At 36.9% G+C, this 17,047-nt stretch overlaps 1 protein-coding gene across 1 annotated transcript; it reads right to left on the reverse strand.

Moving 5' to 3' along the window:
• Positions 1-329: 329 nt before the first annotated feature.
• On the reverse strand, positions 330-17,047 carry HNRNPK (heterogeneous nuclear ribonucleoprotein K). Its single transcript, XM_054398256.1, has 15 exons — positions 16,999-17,047; positions 16,807-16,894; positions 15,852-15,950; positions 14,534-14,590; positions 13,000-13,043; positions 12,042-12,114; positions 11,268-11,381; positions 10,089-10,217; positions 9,301-9,605; positions 8,907-8,961; positions 6,172-6,222; positions 3,016-3,037; positions 2,856-2,938; positions 2,236-2,405; positions 330-1,456 (listed from the first exon to the last, which is right to left on the reverse strand). Exons 2-15 carry the CDS (start codon positions 16,861-16,863, stop codon positions 1,423-1,425), a joined length of 1,293 nt encoding a protein of 430 aa, XP_054254231.1. The 5' UTR covers positions 16,864-16,894; positions 16,999-17,047; the 3' UTR covers positions 330-1,422.

A 17,047-nucleotide genomic window follows, 5' to 3' on the forward strand; every position in this document is an offset into this window, starting at 1 on the left:
GTGACAGAGTGGCTTTGGTGGGCATCTCACCCTCAGCCAGGGCCAAACCACCACAACAGGACAGTAATTACACCACAGCACGAAAAAAAAAAAACAACAACAACAAAAAAAAGGCAAAGAGAAATGCTCTGCAACCCTGGGTAAAGTAAAAAAACAAAACCAACACAAAACACAGGAAAGGAATCCATGATTTTTCTGGGCTCATCATATCCCTATGTGCAACACACTTTGCATCTTTTACATTTGTTTTTATTCAGGAAGTGAAATTTAAACTTAAAAACTATAAATACAAATGCCAAGGTATTACACGAGATATCCAGAGGCTTTATATTTTTTATTTTTTTTTTTCCACAAAATTCCTAAGGAATTCAACATACAATAGGGAAAACCAAATAAGTTTAAGTTTTGCATACAACGAAAACCAAGTTACAGTTAGATATCATCAATTTGCTGATTTATAAGAACTTCTACCTCATACAAATGAAAGCTCAGAAAACAACTATAATTCAGTAATGGTACAGCAACTGTCATTTCTAACAGTGTTATCTGCATTAAGCAAGCTGTCTATAACCAGGTGTACTTTACCACTGTTTGCTCAGTGACATCACGAAGTTTTAAAATATTTGTATACTGTCACCAATATATATATGTACTGCAAAGAGGGCCAAACACTTCCAAAAAAATGTTTTACACATTCGCATGAATATTTTTGCATTTTCCCCAAAAATCAGTCTTTGCTTTCACAACATTTCTTTAATTTGTAAAAAACCTCACATAACTCCGTCTATGTTAAAGAAGCAGAAGAGCAAGCTTAACAGCAAATTTAATTTATGCAAAGTGGAAGGGGGAGGAGGGGAAGAGTATATCCATTTTGGATATTACCTCATGTAAATCTGAAGAAAAATAACCACCAAGGACAGGTTCACTAAATTTATTTCAAAAATCATAAACTGTTTCTTACAAAAGAGCATTACATTCTGCACACTGCTCTCAAAGGATGTCAGGGACATGTGGACTACCAGTGTCCTCCCCACTTCAAAAAAAAGATACAGTGTACATAAACGCAGGGCATTCACAACAATTACATAAAGACATTAACATTTACCACCAACAATGAACAAAAATAAAATCCACTCTCTCTGCTGCTGCTTCAAAATTCCAATGTTAGTCTCGTGCGCCCTGTCCTTCCACCCCCATGTATTTGTAAGGAACTAAAACATTACATCTGGTGGACAGCAAATATTCCACTACACCTCAAATGCAGAACACCTATGAAGCAGAGGAATGTTGGCTTTTTAAACAGAAGCAGATTAAAAAAAAAAAAAAAAAAAAAGGTGCAGGACTCCTTCAGTTCTTCACTAGTCTTAGAAAAACTTTCCAGAATACTGCTTCACACTATAAAAAAGAAAAAATAATCTTGCATTAGAATCCTTCAACATCTGCATACTGCTTCACACTATAAAAGAAAAAGAAAAAAGCATATATTAGAATGATGGACCATACATCTTGCATAAACATTCACAACTGACATTCTTAGACCAGACTACATTATAAATGTCTAATTATTTTAAAGTAAATAAATAAAAAATATTAATGACTAGTAATTGTAGGTATATTAATGTATTTTAGCATTTAAATATTAGTAATCTAAAGTCAAACATTCAAGTTAAAACGTCTAAATCTCCTATGACCACCAACATGTTAATAAAACAAAACTAAGCAAATTGAATCGGAAGCTGTTAATATTTTGCAAAAAAAGACAAAGTAACGTCAGCAACGTGTGAAATGCTGCCTAACGGCACCAAATCGATTTCAACTTGTCCTGTAGAGGCATGGTCTGTGCCATATGGCAGACTGTGATTTGTTGTCAATTTAGTTATCTAAAAACAACAAAATCACTAGTCTTCCACACAGAACTAGGCCAACATCCACTGAAATCTTCTATATTTTCTACAGGCTCTATGTAATTTATTACAAGTAGGTTTTTTTTGCAGCAGTTTTCACCACAGAAATAAGAGGACTGCTTGGTTAAGGCATCTTCCAGCAATACTAGTTTTGAAGCTGTATTTGAATTAAAATGGAGGAAAGAATCAAGGCAAAACTACCTCTGAAGAAGTTAGGTTCAAATAGTTATTTAAAACCTGCCTTGTAAAAACTGGACCACAGAGAACAGTTTTAACATGTACACATCAATCAGCCTGAACTTGACAGTAGGGACATGAAACTTTAACTTGCCTGTTTTGCAGTAAATACTGTGCATTTTGTATCTGGTCCTGTGTTCCCGTAATAGTTATTATCCGATCTTCTGAGCCTTCTAATGGTTCATCAATTTTGATCGAAGCTCCTGATTCATGACGTATTTGTTTGATTCTCTGTCCTCCCTTTCCAATAATAGATCCTGCCAACTAGGGGAGAAAGCAAAGCATTCAACTCCTGATACAACTTTCTAGAAATTTATTAAAATCACAGCAGTGTTTGAGTACCTTTCACAAGTTTAAAGAGCTGCAATGGAAGCTTACTTCTCTACAGCCTCAAAACATCCTTTCAATGTTAGCTGTACAAATAAACTGATAAAAACTGGGAGAACCAGTTGCTCATTTGCAAAAAAACAAGCTACACAGACCATCCCTATTACTGAATATTAACAATTAGTCAATTTGTTTAGTCTACCTCTAAAGTGAAGACAAAACAAACAATGGAAGAATAAACTACAGGTGATTTAGAAAACACTTGAAATGAAAAATACTTGTCAAGCACTCTAAATACCTCTGATTTACATAATTTTAGAAAAGTCTGTGACTTTTTTTTTTAAACGAGAAAAAAAGGAAAGTTGAAAGCAAATCAACTCTACTTACATCTTTGGGAATTGTTACTTGTGTCGTGATAATAGGTCCCCCAAGATCTCCGTATGAACCACGCCCCCCTGCGTAAGAATAGTCTGATTTAAATGTATGCATCATGCCCTTTAACAACCACATACTGAAGTACATGCAAAGGTTCTATATAAACACTTACCATATCCAGAGCCACCCTCGAACTGCAAGAGAAAGGGGAAAAAAGGTGAATAGCCATGATTTATTAACATATTTTCACCCTAAGTATCACACTGTTAACTTTGAGCCTACTTTACGTAAACATCTCAATCCCAACCTTACTATAAATACAACAGTGGGGTGCTACCGAAGGCATACTGAGGCAGAGGGCAGACCAGAAACAAAAAGGATTGTTTGGGAAGCTTAACTGTACAGAACTTTATTTAAAAGCAAATTGAAATATTTTACAGTTACATAATCCTGAATGTACGACTGTGATATTAAATAGGCACAACCAATGCATAGTTAAACTGTGCAGAGCAGATAAATATGAAATCTCCTATAATCCAACGCTTTGGATTTAAGTTTTTGGCACTGGATTCCAACAAGTCTTTCGCTTCATTTATTTTTGTTGCCAAGTAAGATGATCCACCTTTATCTGGTTGATTCTTCTATGAGCTGTTCTGTCTGCCAGCAGACAGACTTACATAGAAAATAAGACTAGCTTCTCACCTACTCATTTTCTCTTCAAATACTTCTTTCTAGAATGATTGAAAACTAGAAGTTGAAATCCTATTTGCTCTTTGTAATTGCCTGTCCCCATGGTTTCCTAAGGTGGAAAGTTTAATGACCTACAAACATACCAGTTTCAACACCAAGTCTAACTGCTGTCATAGCTCTGGCCAGCACTTGATACAGCTTGGCTTGCCAGTGCCCCTGGGAGTACCTGGCACAGCCACAGGTCTGTGGCTGCTTCTGTGATGGTCATGGGGGGAGGGGACAATACATGACATAAAAGACCCAGCTGTACCAGTTTACCTAACAGTCTCACCAGTTCAGCTGCTGCTGGACAGCTCTTGATGCTGCTTTACTCCTGACTCTTCTATTAAACTAACATTCAAATCAATACTCATTAATACTACTACAGCAGCTCAGGAGAGGCTCAAATCTCCAGTTTTGAGACAAAAAATTTACCTAGTGACTGTCAATCCTTCTACTTCATCTACATAAAAAAAAAACAACCCCCCCCAAAAGAAACAAAAAAACCCCAACAACAACCAAAAATCCCCAAGCCCAAAGCACTAAAAAGAAGAGCTCTAATACTTAACTCTCTATTCACATTGTCACAACCCTTTTTAATCTTAGAACAGATAACCACAATTTCCTTCTGTTCTGCTAAAACTACCATATATACCAAATCCAAATCACCAGCAATGAGCATTCATGGCTTCTAGTTTTAGGATTTCTACATCAGTAATAGTAATCAAGTGCTTCATTTCATCTAATACTTTCTAAGTGCCCAAGACTCCATTTTTGTACTTCCCTACAGACTCAAACAAGTATGCACAGTTCTCCAGAATTCAACTTCCAGGAGACCAGTGGGGTGACCTGTGTGAGAAGCATGGGGCTGCAACCTGTGCCAGTCAAAGCCAGAGAGTTCTAACCAATGCCCAAATGGACCCTTAGGGGTCCTTAAAAGTGCTGCTTAAAGCTACTGGCAAATCTGGTGGCACCTCCGTAGAGAGGTTCTCATGTAGAGAACTGCCCTGAAGCAGATCATCACACTGCAGTCCACAGAGTACCTTATGCTTGGGTGGGAATGATCTGAAGGACATCTGTGGAGAGCCCACACAAGTGGCAACACTTGACAGGGCATATGGCCAGTGGAGGGTGCACACTGGACCAGCCTGTTCCTGAAAGCAGTGTACTCCATGTAGACGACATAGGCTGGAGCGGTTCTGAAGAACTGCTCTCTATTGGAAACATCCAGATTTGAGCAGCTTGTCAATCACTGCACCCTGTGTGAGACCCCACGATGGGGCATGGGAACAGAACGAGGAGCGAGGAACAGCCAAAGTCTGATGAACTGACTGCAACTCACCACTCCCCATCCCTCCCGCACCACTCCTGGTACAGGAGTAGGAGAGCAGGAAATGAAGTTGACTCTGGGAAGAAGTGAAGGGTGGGAGGGAAAGGTGTTTTCACTTTTCCTCTTTATTTCCTGCGATGCCACTATAATTTTAAGTGTCAACAAATTAATCTTTCTCCAGTTCACTCTGTTCTGCCCATGACAGTAATTATCAAGTGATCCCCTGTCTTATATCTTGAGCCACAAGCTTTTCCATCTTATTTTCTCTCCTCATCCCACTGAGGAAGAGGAGTGAGAAGGCAGCAGGATGAGTACCTGGCAGCCCACCAAGTTCAACCAACAACTATTTTTTCACATTGTACTGCAATAGTTTTTTCCCTAAATACTGTTTCAGACTACCTTTTTATAAGATCAGAATAGAAGCTACTCAGACCAAAGAGTTGAGCTTGTTTTCTGCTTCTAAGCAACCTATGTTGTGTAAACATGTTACTTAGTAATAAAGCCTAATAGAACTTGTAGTAGAGTCCAAAGTGCAAGAGAATCAAGGACTCAGCTTAAGGCTTAACTCAGAGGCTGATCAGAATAGCACAATGCAAACACCTATTTCTGTTGACACTTGTCTCAAGATCCATTTTAGGACTAATTTGTGTTCACAAACAATTCTTTCCTTACTCATCTTTACCTCTCTAGACTACATGACAGCAAATGACCTAGCTGAATTAAGCAATTACATTTGCTGTGTTTATGTAAGCTAAGAACGGGCTTTTTAATATTTGGCAGTACTTTGCCATCTTCTAGACAGCATGAGCACCTGATGAACCCCTTTAATTTCCCTTCCCCGAATCTATCTGATCAACTGTGCATTTCCAAGCGCATTGCTAAGTAAAGCAGAATAGTTTATCGCCAACTATAAGCAAGAAGCTACTTTTAATACTTGATGGTTAAAACAGGAGAAAACATGACATTATGAAGTTAATACAAAATATATATCCTAAATCCATGCACCTGCAGTGCACTGGTTATGGAGAAAGTTATTAGTCACAACACAAAAATGGGGGTGAGTATAGAAGAGGCAAAAAGAGGTACAGGAAAGATCTTCTCTTTTGGCTGTGCTGCTGCATACTTCCACATTTCAATTACTGTACAGGACACAATGTAAGATACACTGCCAATAAATTCTTAGTCAGAAGGACAGCTTTATGATTTTCAATAGGTGCAAGTCACTACTGATTACACTCAGTCTTCACATAGAAGGTTGAACATACTTACCAACTCTGGAGGCTGCATATCATCACAGGCATCCACATGACACTGCATCATCTTCCAGACATAACACAATATGAGTAAAAGAGGAAATAAATGTAAAATAAGTCTGTGTCAGACTTACAAGCAGCTTGGCAAGCAAACAGAATACGTAGTGGTACAGAGAAACATTTGTACTGCAACAAAGACTTAGGTCTTTGTGACTTAGACCACTTTCAAGATTCACTCCATTTCAGTTTCGTTTTGGGGGAACTGTAAGCAGTCACACTTCCCCCCCACCTTTCTGTGGTGTAAAGAGGCTTTTCCTCCTACAAAGAAGGTCAGATAGCTAAAGGCAAAGTTGAACAAGCCTTTTTTTTTTGGTCTTTGAGAACACCTTCAAGTGCTATTTGATATCAAAACCTTTTATTCCTGCCACATGTTAGAGAAAGGTTTAATGAGTTTAAAACAAGTAATAGTGACTATCTGTACGCTGACAGCTGCTTAAGCAGGAAGAACACTGCTTCTTGTGTCCTACCAATTCATTTGATTTACCTCATAAAGCCAATAACCAAACTAACAACCTACTGCTGCCTAACCGTTTCTGCTGCCTTTTTAAAACACGATGTATAGCACTTCTTTCTTTCAGAGTTTTGCGTTTTCAGCAATTGATGTACACACTGGCAGGATAAGCCAGAGAGCCTGAATTTTACATCTAATGCAAGAAAATGTGTTTAATCCGTAACTGGTGTCAAATTCTTTTATCATAATTTTCTCTGATTTTTAATAGGATGATCTAGGAGAGTGAAATTCTGTAACTTTCTCCCAGTACCTGCATGGACAAATAGAAGAACGGTTGTCATACATTCTTACTTTACTGACTTTTTTTTTAACCTGCTTGTTAATGCCACATCGCTTAAACATGAAGAACGTTTTGTATTTTTAAGCGTATATACCGAAGTTCTCACGTATCAATCCATACATAAATGAAAAAAGAAAAATCCAAGAATTAGGAAGTAGCTGAAGAACACAAGCACATCAGAAGTTTGAAGACACTCAAAGAAGTCTGAGAGGAGGCAGTCCATTTACCAGGAGACATTCTGATTTAAGCCTCTATTAACTCAGACTTTGAAATCATTCATATTTTGAAAATGTTAGTATCATATCAGGTAATTACAGGAAGAGGTGAGGAGAAAAAAAAAATCACTTCATAGGCTTGCCCACTTTATTTTCCACCCCTCACATTCATCTGAGTACTTGAAGGAAACCCAAGGATGAAGGTGTTAAATAAGAAATGTATTTTTTTTTTTTAAACTGTCAGAAGAGCCCTTATGGTCCACAGGCATTTGATTTGGAGTAGGTACACAGTTACTTACAATCACTACGGTTGGAGATGACCTTTAAGATTGTCAAGTCCCACAATAACCTAACTACCATAACTACTAAACTGTATCCTGAAGTGCTTGTAGAAACTCAGGTCGAGAAAGGAAAGGTCAACCTCACAGAAGTCAGGCTAAACAGAAATCAAAATTGTTTTTCTCTTCCAGCTGTAACAGAATAAAAATAGAACCCACTGCTGCCCAAAAGTCAAGCTAAGACCTGTCTCATCAAGATACTCAGTGTACATGCCCTAGAATTGGCTTTATTAGCTGCAAATATAAGAATACAAAACCTGAGCTCTGAAAACATGCAAAGATAAATAAGGACTCTTCAAATTTCTTAACATGTAGGGTAGCATGGATAACACTTAATTGTGTGAAATCCTTCCTTTTAGTATGTCTTTATAAGCAAATGACATTCTCGCAATGACATACTTCCATTAACTTATACTCCCAAGCAGGAAATGTGAAAAGCCCATGCAGGCAGCCTATTCCATAGCACATTCTCAACTTCTTTCTCTTCCATTCATTTAAAAACAAAACAAAATATAAAAGTCCCATCTCAGCTGTCACTTTAAAAAAGGTGCCAACCAAAGCGAGAAGAGGAAAAAAAAAGCTTGCTACTACAGAGATTTACCTCTGAAAACACATGATTTCCCAGGAAAAAACAAGCTAGTACAAAAGTAAATGACTACTGAGAAGCTTCACATAGAGGAGTGTATTTAAGCCTTTTTTTTTTTTTAAAGCTTTCATATACTAGGAAGGACTTTTTTTCCCGCTCAGCAAATATTAGAATTATCTTAGGATTCAACTCATCGGTGGTGCTAGTACCAAAAATATGGAGTGACAGTGGATTTTTGCAATGAAATCACTAACTAGACAAGAACTGATTCAAAAGAGCAACCACATTCCAGCTTAACTAGAGCTTTTCATAGATAATATTCTACAAACTGTACTATTCTATTTATATTTTTTTCCAACATCACTAAGAATGCTTGTGTGAATCAAAGAATTTCAGAGAATGTCATTCTAATGTTTTTTTTTCTCTATCTGAAAAGCCTACCAATTCCTGCTTCTGTCATCCTGAATAGAAAAAACTGAAAGACAGTCAGTGCAAGAAAAGCTGCAGGATAGAGCAGTCAAACTTTCAGTATAATTTTTGGTGGCATAGAGGAAAGCAAGCAAGCAGAGTGTCTCAGATACCACTTACAGCCCAAACAGTCCTCCACACGGGACCACCTCTACAGATGAAACATTTTGGTTTTATCACCAGAACCATGCCGGTCCCGCACTTAAGCACATGTGTTCGGCAACAGTATGCGTAGACAGTCAGCATGCTCACTGTGCTTATGCAACAAAACAAGCTGAACTTTAAACTCGTACCATGCCATCGTAACGGTCTCCTGGTCTGCCTCTTCGGTCATAGGACATAAGATCTCTAAAACAAAACCAACCAAACAAAAAAACCCAGCATCATGTAAATTGCTTTATAAATTAGTTTATATAGTCTCATTTACATTTCATAGCGCATACAGCCTACCTTCAAACCACTCCAGTTTTAAGTTTCAACACTACTGACTATAGTCCTAGTAGACTATTGCAGTGCAGCAAGTAATTAAACACCAGTGCTTTTCAAAATACCCTGGTCTAACTCACACTCAACCCTGCATAATTACTATCAACATGAAAGTGTGGACAAAAAGCACTGGAAGATGAAAATATGATTTAGGAGACTGTACACAATGTGAGTTTTGTATAATGTATTTATACAACTCACCCGCCACGAGGAGGTGGTGGAGGAGGAAGGGGAAGATTACGAGCTCTGCTGCCACCTCTACCACCACGACCTGGTGGAGGTGGTGGAGGTCCTCTGCGAGGGCTCATATCATCATAATCTCTTCTTGATGGAGGCATAGGTCGTCCACCACGACCAGGGGGCATTCGATCAAAACCTCCTCTTCCACGCATTGGAAAGCCTACTGGACGTCCCCTTCGATCATCAAACATTGTGAAGCCACCATAGTCGTATGTTTCATCATAGAAATTTGGATCATAAGGCTGGGCCCGTCCTTTTATTGGAGACTACAACAAACAAAAAGACAATCCCCCAACCCAATTAGGACTATTACAATTGTTGTATTTAATTATATTAAGTGTTACAAATGCATAAATTTGTATTCATACACATTCTTAGATTTCACAATGCTAGTAAGGAAGAAATGGTGATCCATTTCTTGTGAGCTTATCTATGATACTGAAAAACTGCTGTTACTTTATTAGTGGCTAACCAGTTTTGTCTTGACTTCTTTAATTTCTGCACCTTAATGTTTTATATAAAACATGAATAATGGTCCACTACTATCAAATATTGCTTCCCTCTTCCATAAAGTGCAACCAATTACAAAAAAGGGAAATACTTTCAAAAGGTGGCAAAAATTGCTTTATTACTGGGAAAGTAGGAAGTACTACATTCAAAACAAAGTGAAAGATAACATTTTACATGCAAATAAATCTTGAAACATTCATGAACAACAATGAAAATAAAATTAATTTCATAAACATTACCTCAGAGATAAGATCCAAGATAATCTTAATACATTCAACGACTCTATCAGGTTTTCCACCAATAAGAACTACTCTGTCAGTAGAATGAGGACAACACTCTTGGAAGAGCTTAATGGTCGTCTGAGTGTTCTGTTGAAGAAAAAAAAGAAAAAAAAGTAAGAGATTGTTGGGTTAAGTATTTTAAATAACTTCATAAACCCAGTAAAGTATTTTTTACAAACAATCCAAATAAAAATTTCCCAGCCATTTTAAGAGCACGCTTGCTTGTAACTTCTTGCAACAAATTTAACACTGTATTTCCTTAAGATCTGACAGTTTTGTTGAAAAGAAAAAAACTCAATTTTCTCCTCTCTCAATCATGACTTATCTACTCTATCTAAATATCAGAAGGACCACATATCTGTTGCGACCTCAAAAGTGTATTAACCTTCACAAGTCAAGAAAACATGCTTTGGATGCAAGACAGCAACACTGCTAGGATCACATAGAGGTATCTTGCTGTTCTCAACTCATGGTATCAGCTCATACCTGAACAGACCTGAAATTGCCTCTGACACAATGTCGAGGATGGACGGAAAACAGAGAGGTATTTTAAGTTCAGGAGGGCCATTAGTGTTGGTTTTTTTTTTTTTTTTAATTTCATTCCTCCACTGAAATAAAGACAATGAATGGTCTTCTAGGAGACAGAATTTAGAAATATAAAAATACAGGTCTTTTACAGCAATATTCAGGCACCTATTCAACTTTCATCATAAGAGTGAGAGAAGATGCATTTGCCCTAAACCATTTTGTATATCTAATCACACCAATCCAGTTCATACAGAAGTTCATTGTAGGAGTGGTGAATGTGATTATAATTTTTTTTTAGGAAGTAGATTGTCCTTTCTTTAAAAATATTGCTCTGCCACAAATATTGTTTCAAGCTTGACTAGAAGTTCCAGGTTTTACCACCAGTAACTTTACTTTTGAATGCTTGCAAGAAAGCTGCAAGTCACAGATGTATTTCAGAACATCAAAATCATGTTCTGGAAGACGTACTGCACAGAACATAAAAAAGTATGTTCTGGAGGACGTACTGCACAGAAGACACTTGCATCTGCCTTTTATGAACAGAAAACAGCAAATTGTTTATTGAACAACAACAAAAAAGCAGATCTAAGAAGAACATGAAACTAGTACCTCTCTGAGTTCTTTAATTTTAGCACCCTTGACACCTATAATTCCTCCTGCCAAACTTTGGTGAATGAGAAGTCTTAATTCGCAGTCAAAGTCACTGCCTTTGTAGTGTTGATACTGTAAGAAAGAAGGATACAAGGCAAACAATGTTAGTCATATAAAATTTGAACTATTCAGCATTTGGTGAAGTTTCTTTTCCAAACACAGAGCTATGCTTTGATGGATTGCTGAGTTACAATTAATTTTTTTTCTCTGACAGAATAGCAAACACTTAAGCACTTTACCTCAACATAAACTTATGTCAGATCAGTTTTCCTTATTTATTACATGACATTGCACTACTTTCCACAAAAACTGTATCAAACAGTGTAACATTCTCACAAAGCCAACACAAAATACAAGTTACAACTACTTTAAAATTGGGATGAAACAAGTCTGAAGGGAAGTACTTTGAAAGTGAGGAGGGTTGCTCAAAACCCTAATTTAATAAACAATGACTTTATCCTCTATCAAAAAAAACCCAAACCAAACACACACACACAACCCCCCCCACAAAAAACCCATCCAAAAACCCAAAAGAAAACCCCACACCACAACTCATCACCCAAAAAATACCCCAAAACCCACCAACATGTAATTTGAGAGTTTGAACTTTTCTTTAAAGGGCGTTTTAATATTAATTCCCTGTATTTAAAAACCAGCAAATAATCTAGAACCATCTTGTTTTAAAGGCCAATCTTTCACCTCTGAAAGGAAAACAAACATTAAGAGAAATACCTCTTCTAAAGTAGGGATAATCTTCTTCAGGATTTCTCCAATTGTCTCTATATCTGCACTTATGCTCAAGATGCTGTTGGAGGCCATAATGCCAGACAATACAGTGAAGGTGGAAAAGAAGTAGAAGTAAATTTTTTTAGTCAACATACACAAAATTCTAACAAGATTTACTACAGAGAAGAGCTTACAAGACTCCCCATTTAAAGTAAACCTGTTTGCTCAATTTACAACACATGCATCTTTGTTTATGCCCAATATATATGCATGATAAATTTAGGTAGGCCTTGCAGATAGAAAGACAGAATGGGCTTTTGGAAGGGCTCAGATTAAGTGGGCAAGAAACTGACGCAGAACTGAAAGTAGAAGTGAATATTCATGTTCCCCGCCACCACTAATTTAGGATACCCTCGCTATTACATATGTAAAACTGGCACACCTTCTCACAGAAAAAGTGGGGATATGCAAGTGGTGAACACTGTATCCAGAGTAAGGTTATGATATCAGTTAGAAATCAGATCACTAATGGGTTCTCCGAGAAAACAAATACACATGTAAGACAAAAAAAAGACAAAACAAATGAGAAGTGAAGGAAAGTGAACCAGAGTTAGCAGTTCATCAGAAATTAATTATGAACAGGCAATGTTGACGGGAGCAAGGTGGGCCACAAAGACAGAGCGAGAGACTTCTTTGAAACAATTCGTTTCACAATGCAGCAAATATGCAACACTTGAAGCTGTGCTCCTTCCATTGAAATAAAATCAGTGGATTGTTTGGGTGGGCAACTCACGTAAAAGTTCAGTGACAAAAAGACTTAATGGGCAAAATAAGACAGAAAACTTGAAAAAAAAAACAATACACCGTCTATAAGGGGATACTATTTAATTATATCAAAGGCAGGTAATAAAACACATTTCTCTCTTTCTAATCAGGCAGTGAGGCATAAACTGTTGGGACATACCGCTCGGGGCCACTGCTGTCTGGGACTGAAACACTGGCATTGTACTGCATTGGTCATTGGCGTTCGTGGATGTTGGCATTGGGCATGGGTATTCAATCAGAAGTTGTCAAGTATGGTACCCGTTTGGCAACGAGCACATTTTTGGGCATAGCCAACCAGGGTTTTCACATGGGCGTTCAGGGGCGGATGGGCCAACGTCATGGTGGGCAACGCAGGGGCAAGTCGATCCAGTACATGGGCAACGGAGATATATGGCCAAAAAAACAAGGAGAGGGAAAAGGGGGAAAAGCAATAAATTTTAATTTAATACAAACTATACTCATTACTCTCAATTAATGAAACAAGCTTAAGTTGTTCTGAAGACTAACACAATTATGGATTGCTACACCAGCTGTGGTTTAACAGTATGGACCTTAAAAATGAGTCACTTGATCTGACTGAACTACTTTTAACATATGATGTTTCAGTAGCAGGCTGGCTCATGAGGGTAGACACAAAACCTGTTGAGATCGCTATTAGTAGAACCTCGGGCAGATTGGGAAAGTTAGTTTTCCAGACCAATCTAAATTATCTGGACTTAGGTGACGCATTAAGTTGGAAAAAAAAAAGGAAAAGAAAAAAAAGAAAAAACCACCACAAAAAAAACATCCTATTAAAAAAAAAAAGACAACTAGCTGCCAACGTTAGTGAGCATATGCATGATTCCTGACCATTTCAACCTCAACCTCAATTCTAGTTGAGGTAGTTTATGCACTTAGTTGAACTGATTTGTAATGAGATACTGCCAAAGACTGTATTACATAGTTTTGATTGGAAAACTGTTGAAATTGTAGCTGATGTCAAGTACAGGAATGCAAACAAATGGAATTTAAGAAGCGTTGCCAAGTTTATTTATAAATACACATTATGCTGACCATGCGCCTAATCACAAGAGTCAACCCACTGTAAAATGTGAATAGGCAAGTCAGTAATGATTGTTCAAAACTGCTTCCAACTACCTGAATAGAATACTCCCTTGCTGTTCTATAACTGTATTTAAATCAAGAAATCCTAACATTAATGCTTTTGAGATTCGTGTGCAAGCTGCTGAAGAACAGACAGACTGGTTTGTTTTTTAAAGGAAGATAAAGAATTCCTCTATCACTGGGTTAAGCCAGCCATTGGCAATGGTTTCAGTAGTATTATACTTGATTTGCACATATGGGAAATGGTACAATTAAGGGATTTAAGCTTTGTCCGTATTTCTAATTAGGATGTTAACTCACATGAAGTGTGTAATTTTGTGGAATTGTATTGAAAAGTGAAGAGATTTAATATAAACCTCTGCTGCCATGAGTCAAGTTGGGTTTTCATTAGAGTAGAAATTTAAGAACTAAGTTACCTACTCTAATAATCAATAAAAATGACTTGTAACTAGACTGTTGATGTCTAGAGTTGAATTGCTCCCATTTCTAGAAATGCAAGCTATCAAGCTTTTGATGTAGTGCTCTGAAAGAATTGGGTGTTAAAGTAGTTCAAACACATATATACTCACGTCTGTACGAAGTGCCTTAATATTTTTGCCACCTTTCCCAATCACTGCTCCAGCATTCTGGAAAATAGTTTTCAGAAGTCACGTTATGGCAACACAGCACAGACTGCATTTGCAAACTCCTCAAGACTAAGGTAAATCTATTTTTGCATTATTCTACTGGCCTTGGGGTGGAAGCATGCAGAAACTGGTTTTAAAAGGTTCAAATCAAATTGAAACAAACTGATATAGTTTACCTATGAAAAAAGTGGCCAATAACTCTTACTACTGAACTTAGAAAAGAGAAGAATATTCAGTTTCACAACTAGTATTTAAATTCCAAATGTATGTTTCTAGGCAAAACATATCATATGAATACAATGCAGGTCAATTATTTCCTGCATTTATAGTAACTTCCCCTTCTCCCAATAGGATTGTGCTTGCAAATCCCACTTCCGCACTCCAAACACTTCTTGATAATTTGAAGTGCTGACTTTGGTTTATATTTCTCTAACAATTGACTTCTCAGGGAAGTACCCTCTGAAAATGGTGAAAGCCCGTATTAACAGCCACTAACTACCTTCAAGTTTCTGAAATCAGGAAGAATAAACTGGCAGATAATCAAAAGTAATTGTAAAACTCTGCTTTTACGAGGTGGCTACATGCAAAAGTATTACTATTATCACAAAATTACATATCAAGCTTAATGGCATGCAAAACATTTTGCAGTACCACATGCAACTTGACTCAGAAATGTGATGCAGAGTTACAGTAACATTCTGACAACACAAAAGACCAAGATACTTCATAAAGTACAAATCATCTCTAACTACTGAGAACACCAGAGGAAATTCATACATAATAACTTTACTGTAACTATTTACACTTGTCATCCAAACCACTGCAATCCCCACAAAGTATTACTACTGCATTTCTTCCTGTTGATGCATATATGAACAAGTTTAGTAAATTTGTTTGAGAGTTACTAAAACTCTAATGAAGTTTTTGTCTTACTTCTTACATTTTATTTACAATCGCCAGCTGATCATTCCCTAATCTGCTTCCTTTCCAAAGACTAATACACAGAAATCCCTTTCAAAATAACAGCCTCTCATTTATTTTGCTCTGTTTCCTCAGTAAGCATATCTTCTAGAAATAACTCTATTATCTTCAAAGTAATCATTGAAAGTAACTGCATGACCAACACATTTTTACTGTTCATGCACTTTAAGTTATTCCAAAAAAGTTATCTTGCGTTAAATAAAGTACACATTCTTTCCAAACATGCACTTTGCCACAATGCAATGCTGTAGCAAAACCATTAAAAATGAAAAAAGCATACTTTGCTCTGAAGAAGGATGCGTAATTCAACCATCTCATCTGTGTTCCGAGATCTCTTGAAGGCCTGTTCTTCCTCCATATCTTCTGCTGGACGTTTGCCTGTAGAAAGGTCCATAGGGGAGAAACACAAACATTCATTTAACTTGCAAAGCTGTAATAAAACAGAGTACGTGCCAAATTCATTCTCTGTATTAATACCTTATTTCCTATTACCCAAATGCTAATTGCTGACACCTAGTCTTGAGCATTCACAGCAAAGAAACAGGTTTTTACTTTGTCAGCTTACTGATTAACCACTGAAAATCCATTTAGAATCTGTGACCTATAGTTTACACCACAATGTTTCACACAGCCAGCAAGAAATTCACAACATACTGACCACAGCAGTGCTGCAACCTCCACTTGGTACTTATGATGTGCAACTGGGAAAAAAACCTTTCAGGCAAAAAGCTCTAACTTACTATTTCAGTGTCAGACAAATGATCACTTCAAATACTTTATACGAAAAAATAGCAATAGTTGCCCCAACTTCTGTATTAATTATGCCGAAGCGGTTTTTCATTAAGTTCTTTTGAAGTATTTCACACATTTATACTATCGCATGTAAAAACTGCAATAAACAAAATGCAATTAATGGATATTCCTGCAATACTCTCTACTCATATTCTCTATACAAATACTGAATACTTAACTATGAAATATTTTCAAATCCTTTATCACAACTTTCAACTACTTATCCCATATGTTAAGTATGCCAATAGAACGATCGTGCATTTATGCTTCAAAATCATGTCTAATAATATGGCTGACTTAAAAACTAAAAGACTTAATGCAGCATAAAAAACTACTACTGACACAAACAGTTAAAGCAGTATTTATATTCTAAAAATGGAATATTTAGAAACACTAAAATTTAAAGAGCTTCTCCCAAAAAAAAAAGAAAAAAGGTTCTTTAAAAATTTACCATTTGTCTCTGTGTTGGTAAATGTCTCTTCCTGTTGTTCAGTCTCCATTGCCTTCTCTTCTTAAATGGACAGGCAAAACCTGTAGAAGAACAAAAAATCTTGTACATCTATTCTGTGAAAAGACAAACTGTACACTGTGCTAATGAAAAAAAGCAAAAATAAATGCCTGCTTCTAAAACTTACCACTATTATATATCCTTGCAGAGAAAAAGTATTCTGGGCGGGATCAAAA

Source organism: Indicator indicator, chromosome Z (assembly GCF_027791375.1).
Source record: "Indicator indicator isolate 239-I01 chromosome Z, UM_Iind_1.1, whole genome shotgun sequence".
Classification (NCBI taxonomy): Eukaryota; Metazoa; Chordata; class Aves; order Piciformes; family Indicatoridae; genus Indicator; species Indicator indicator.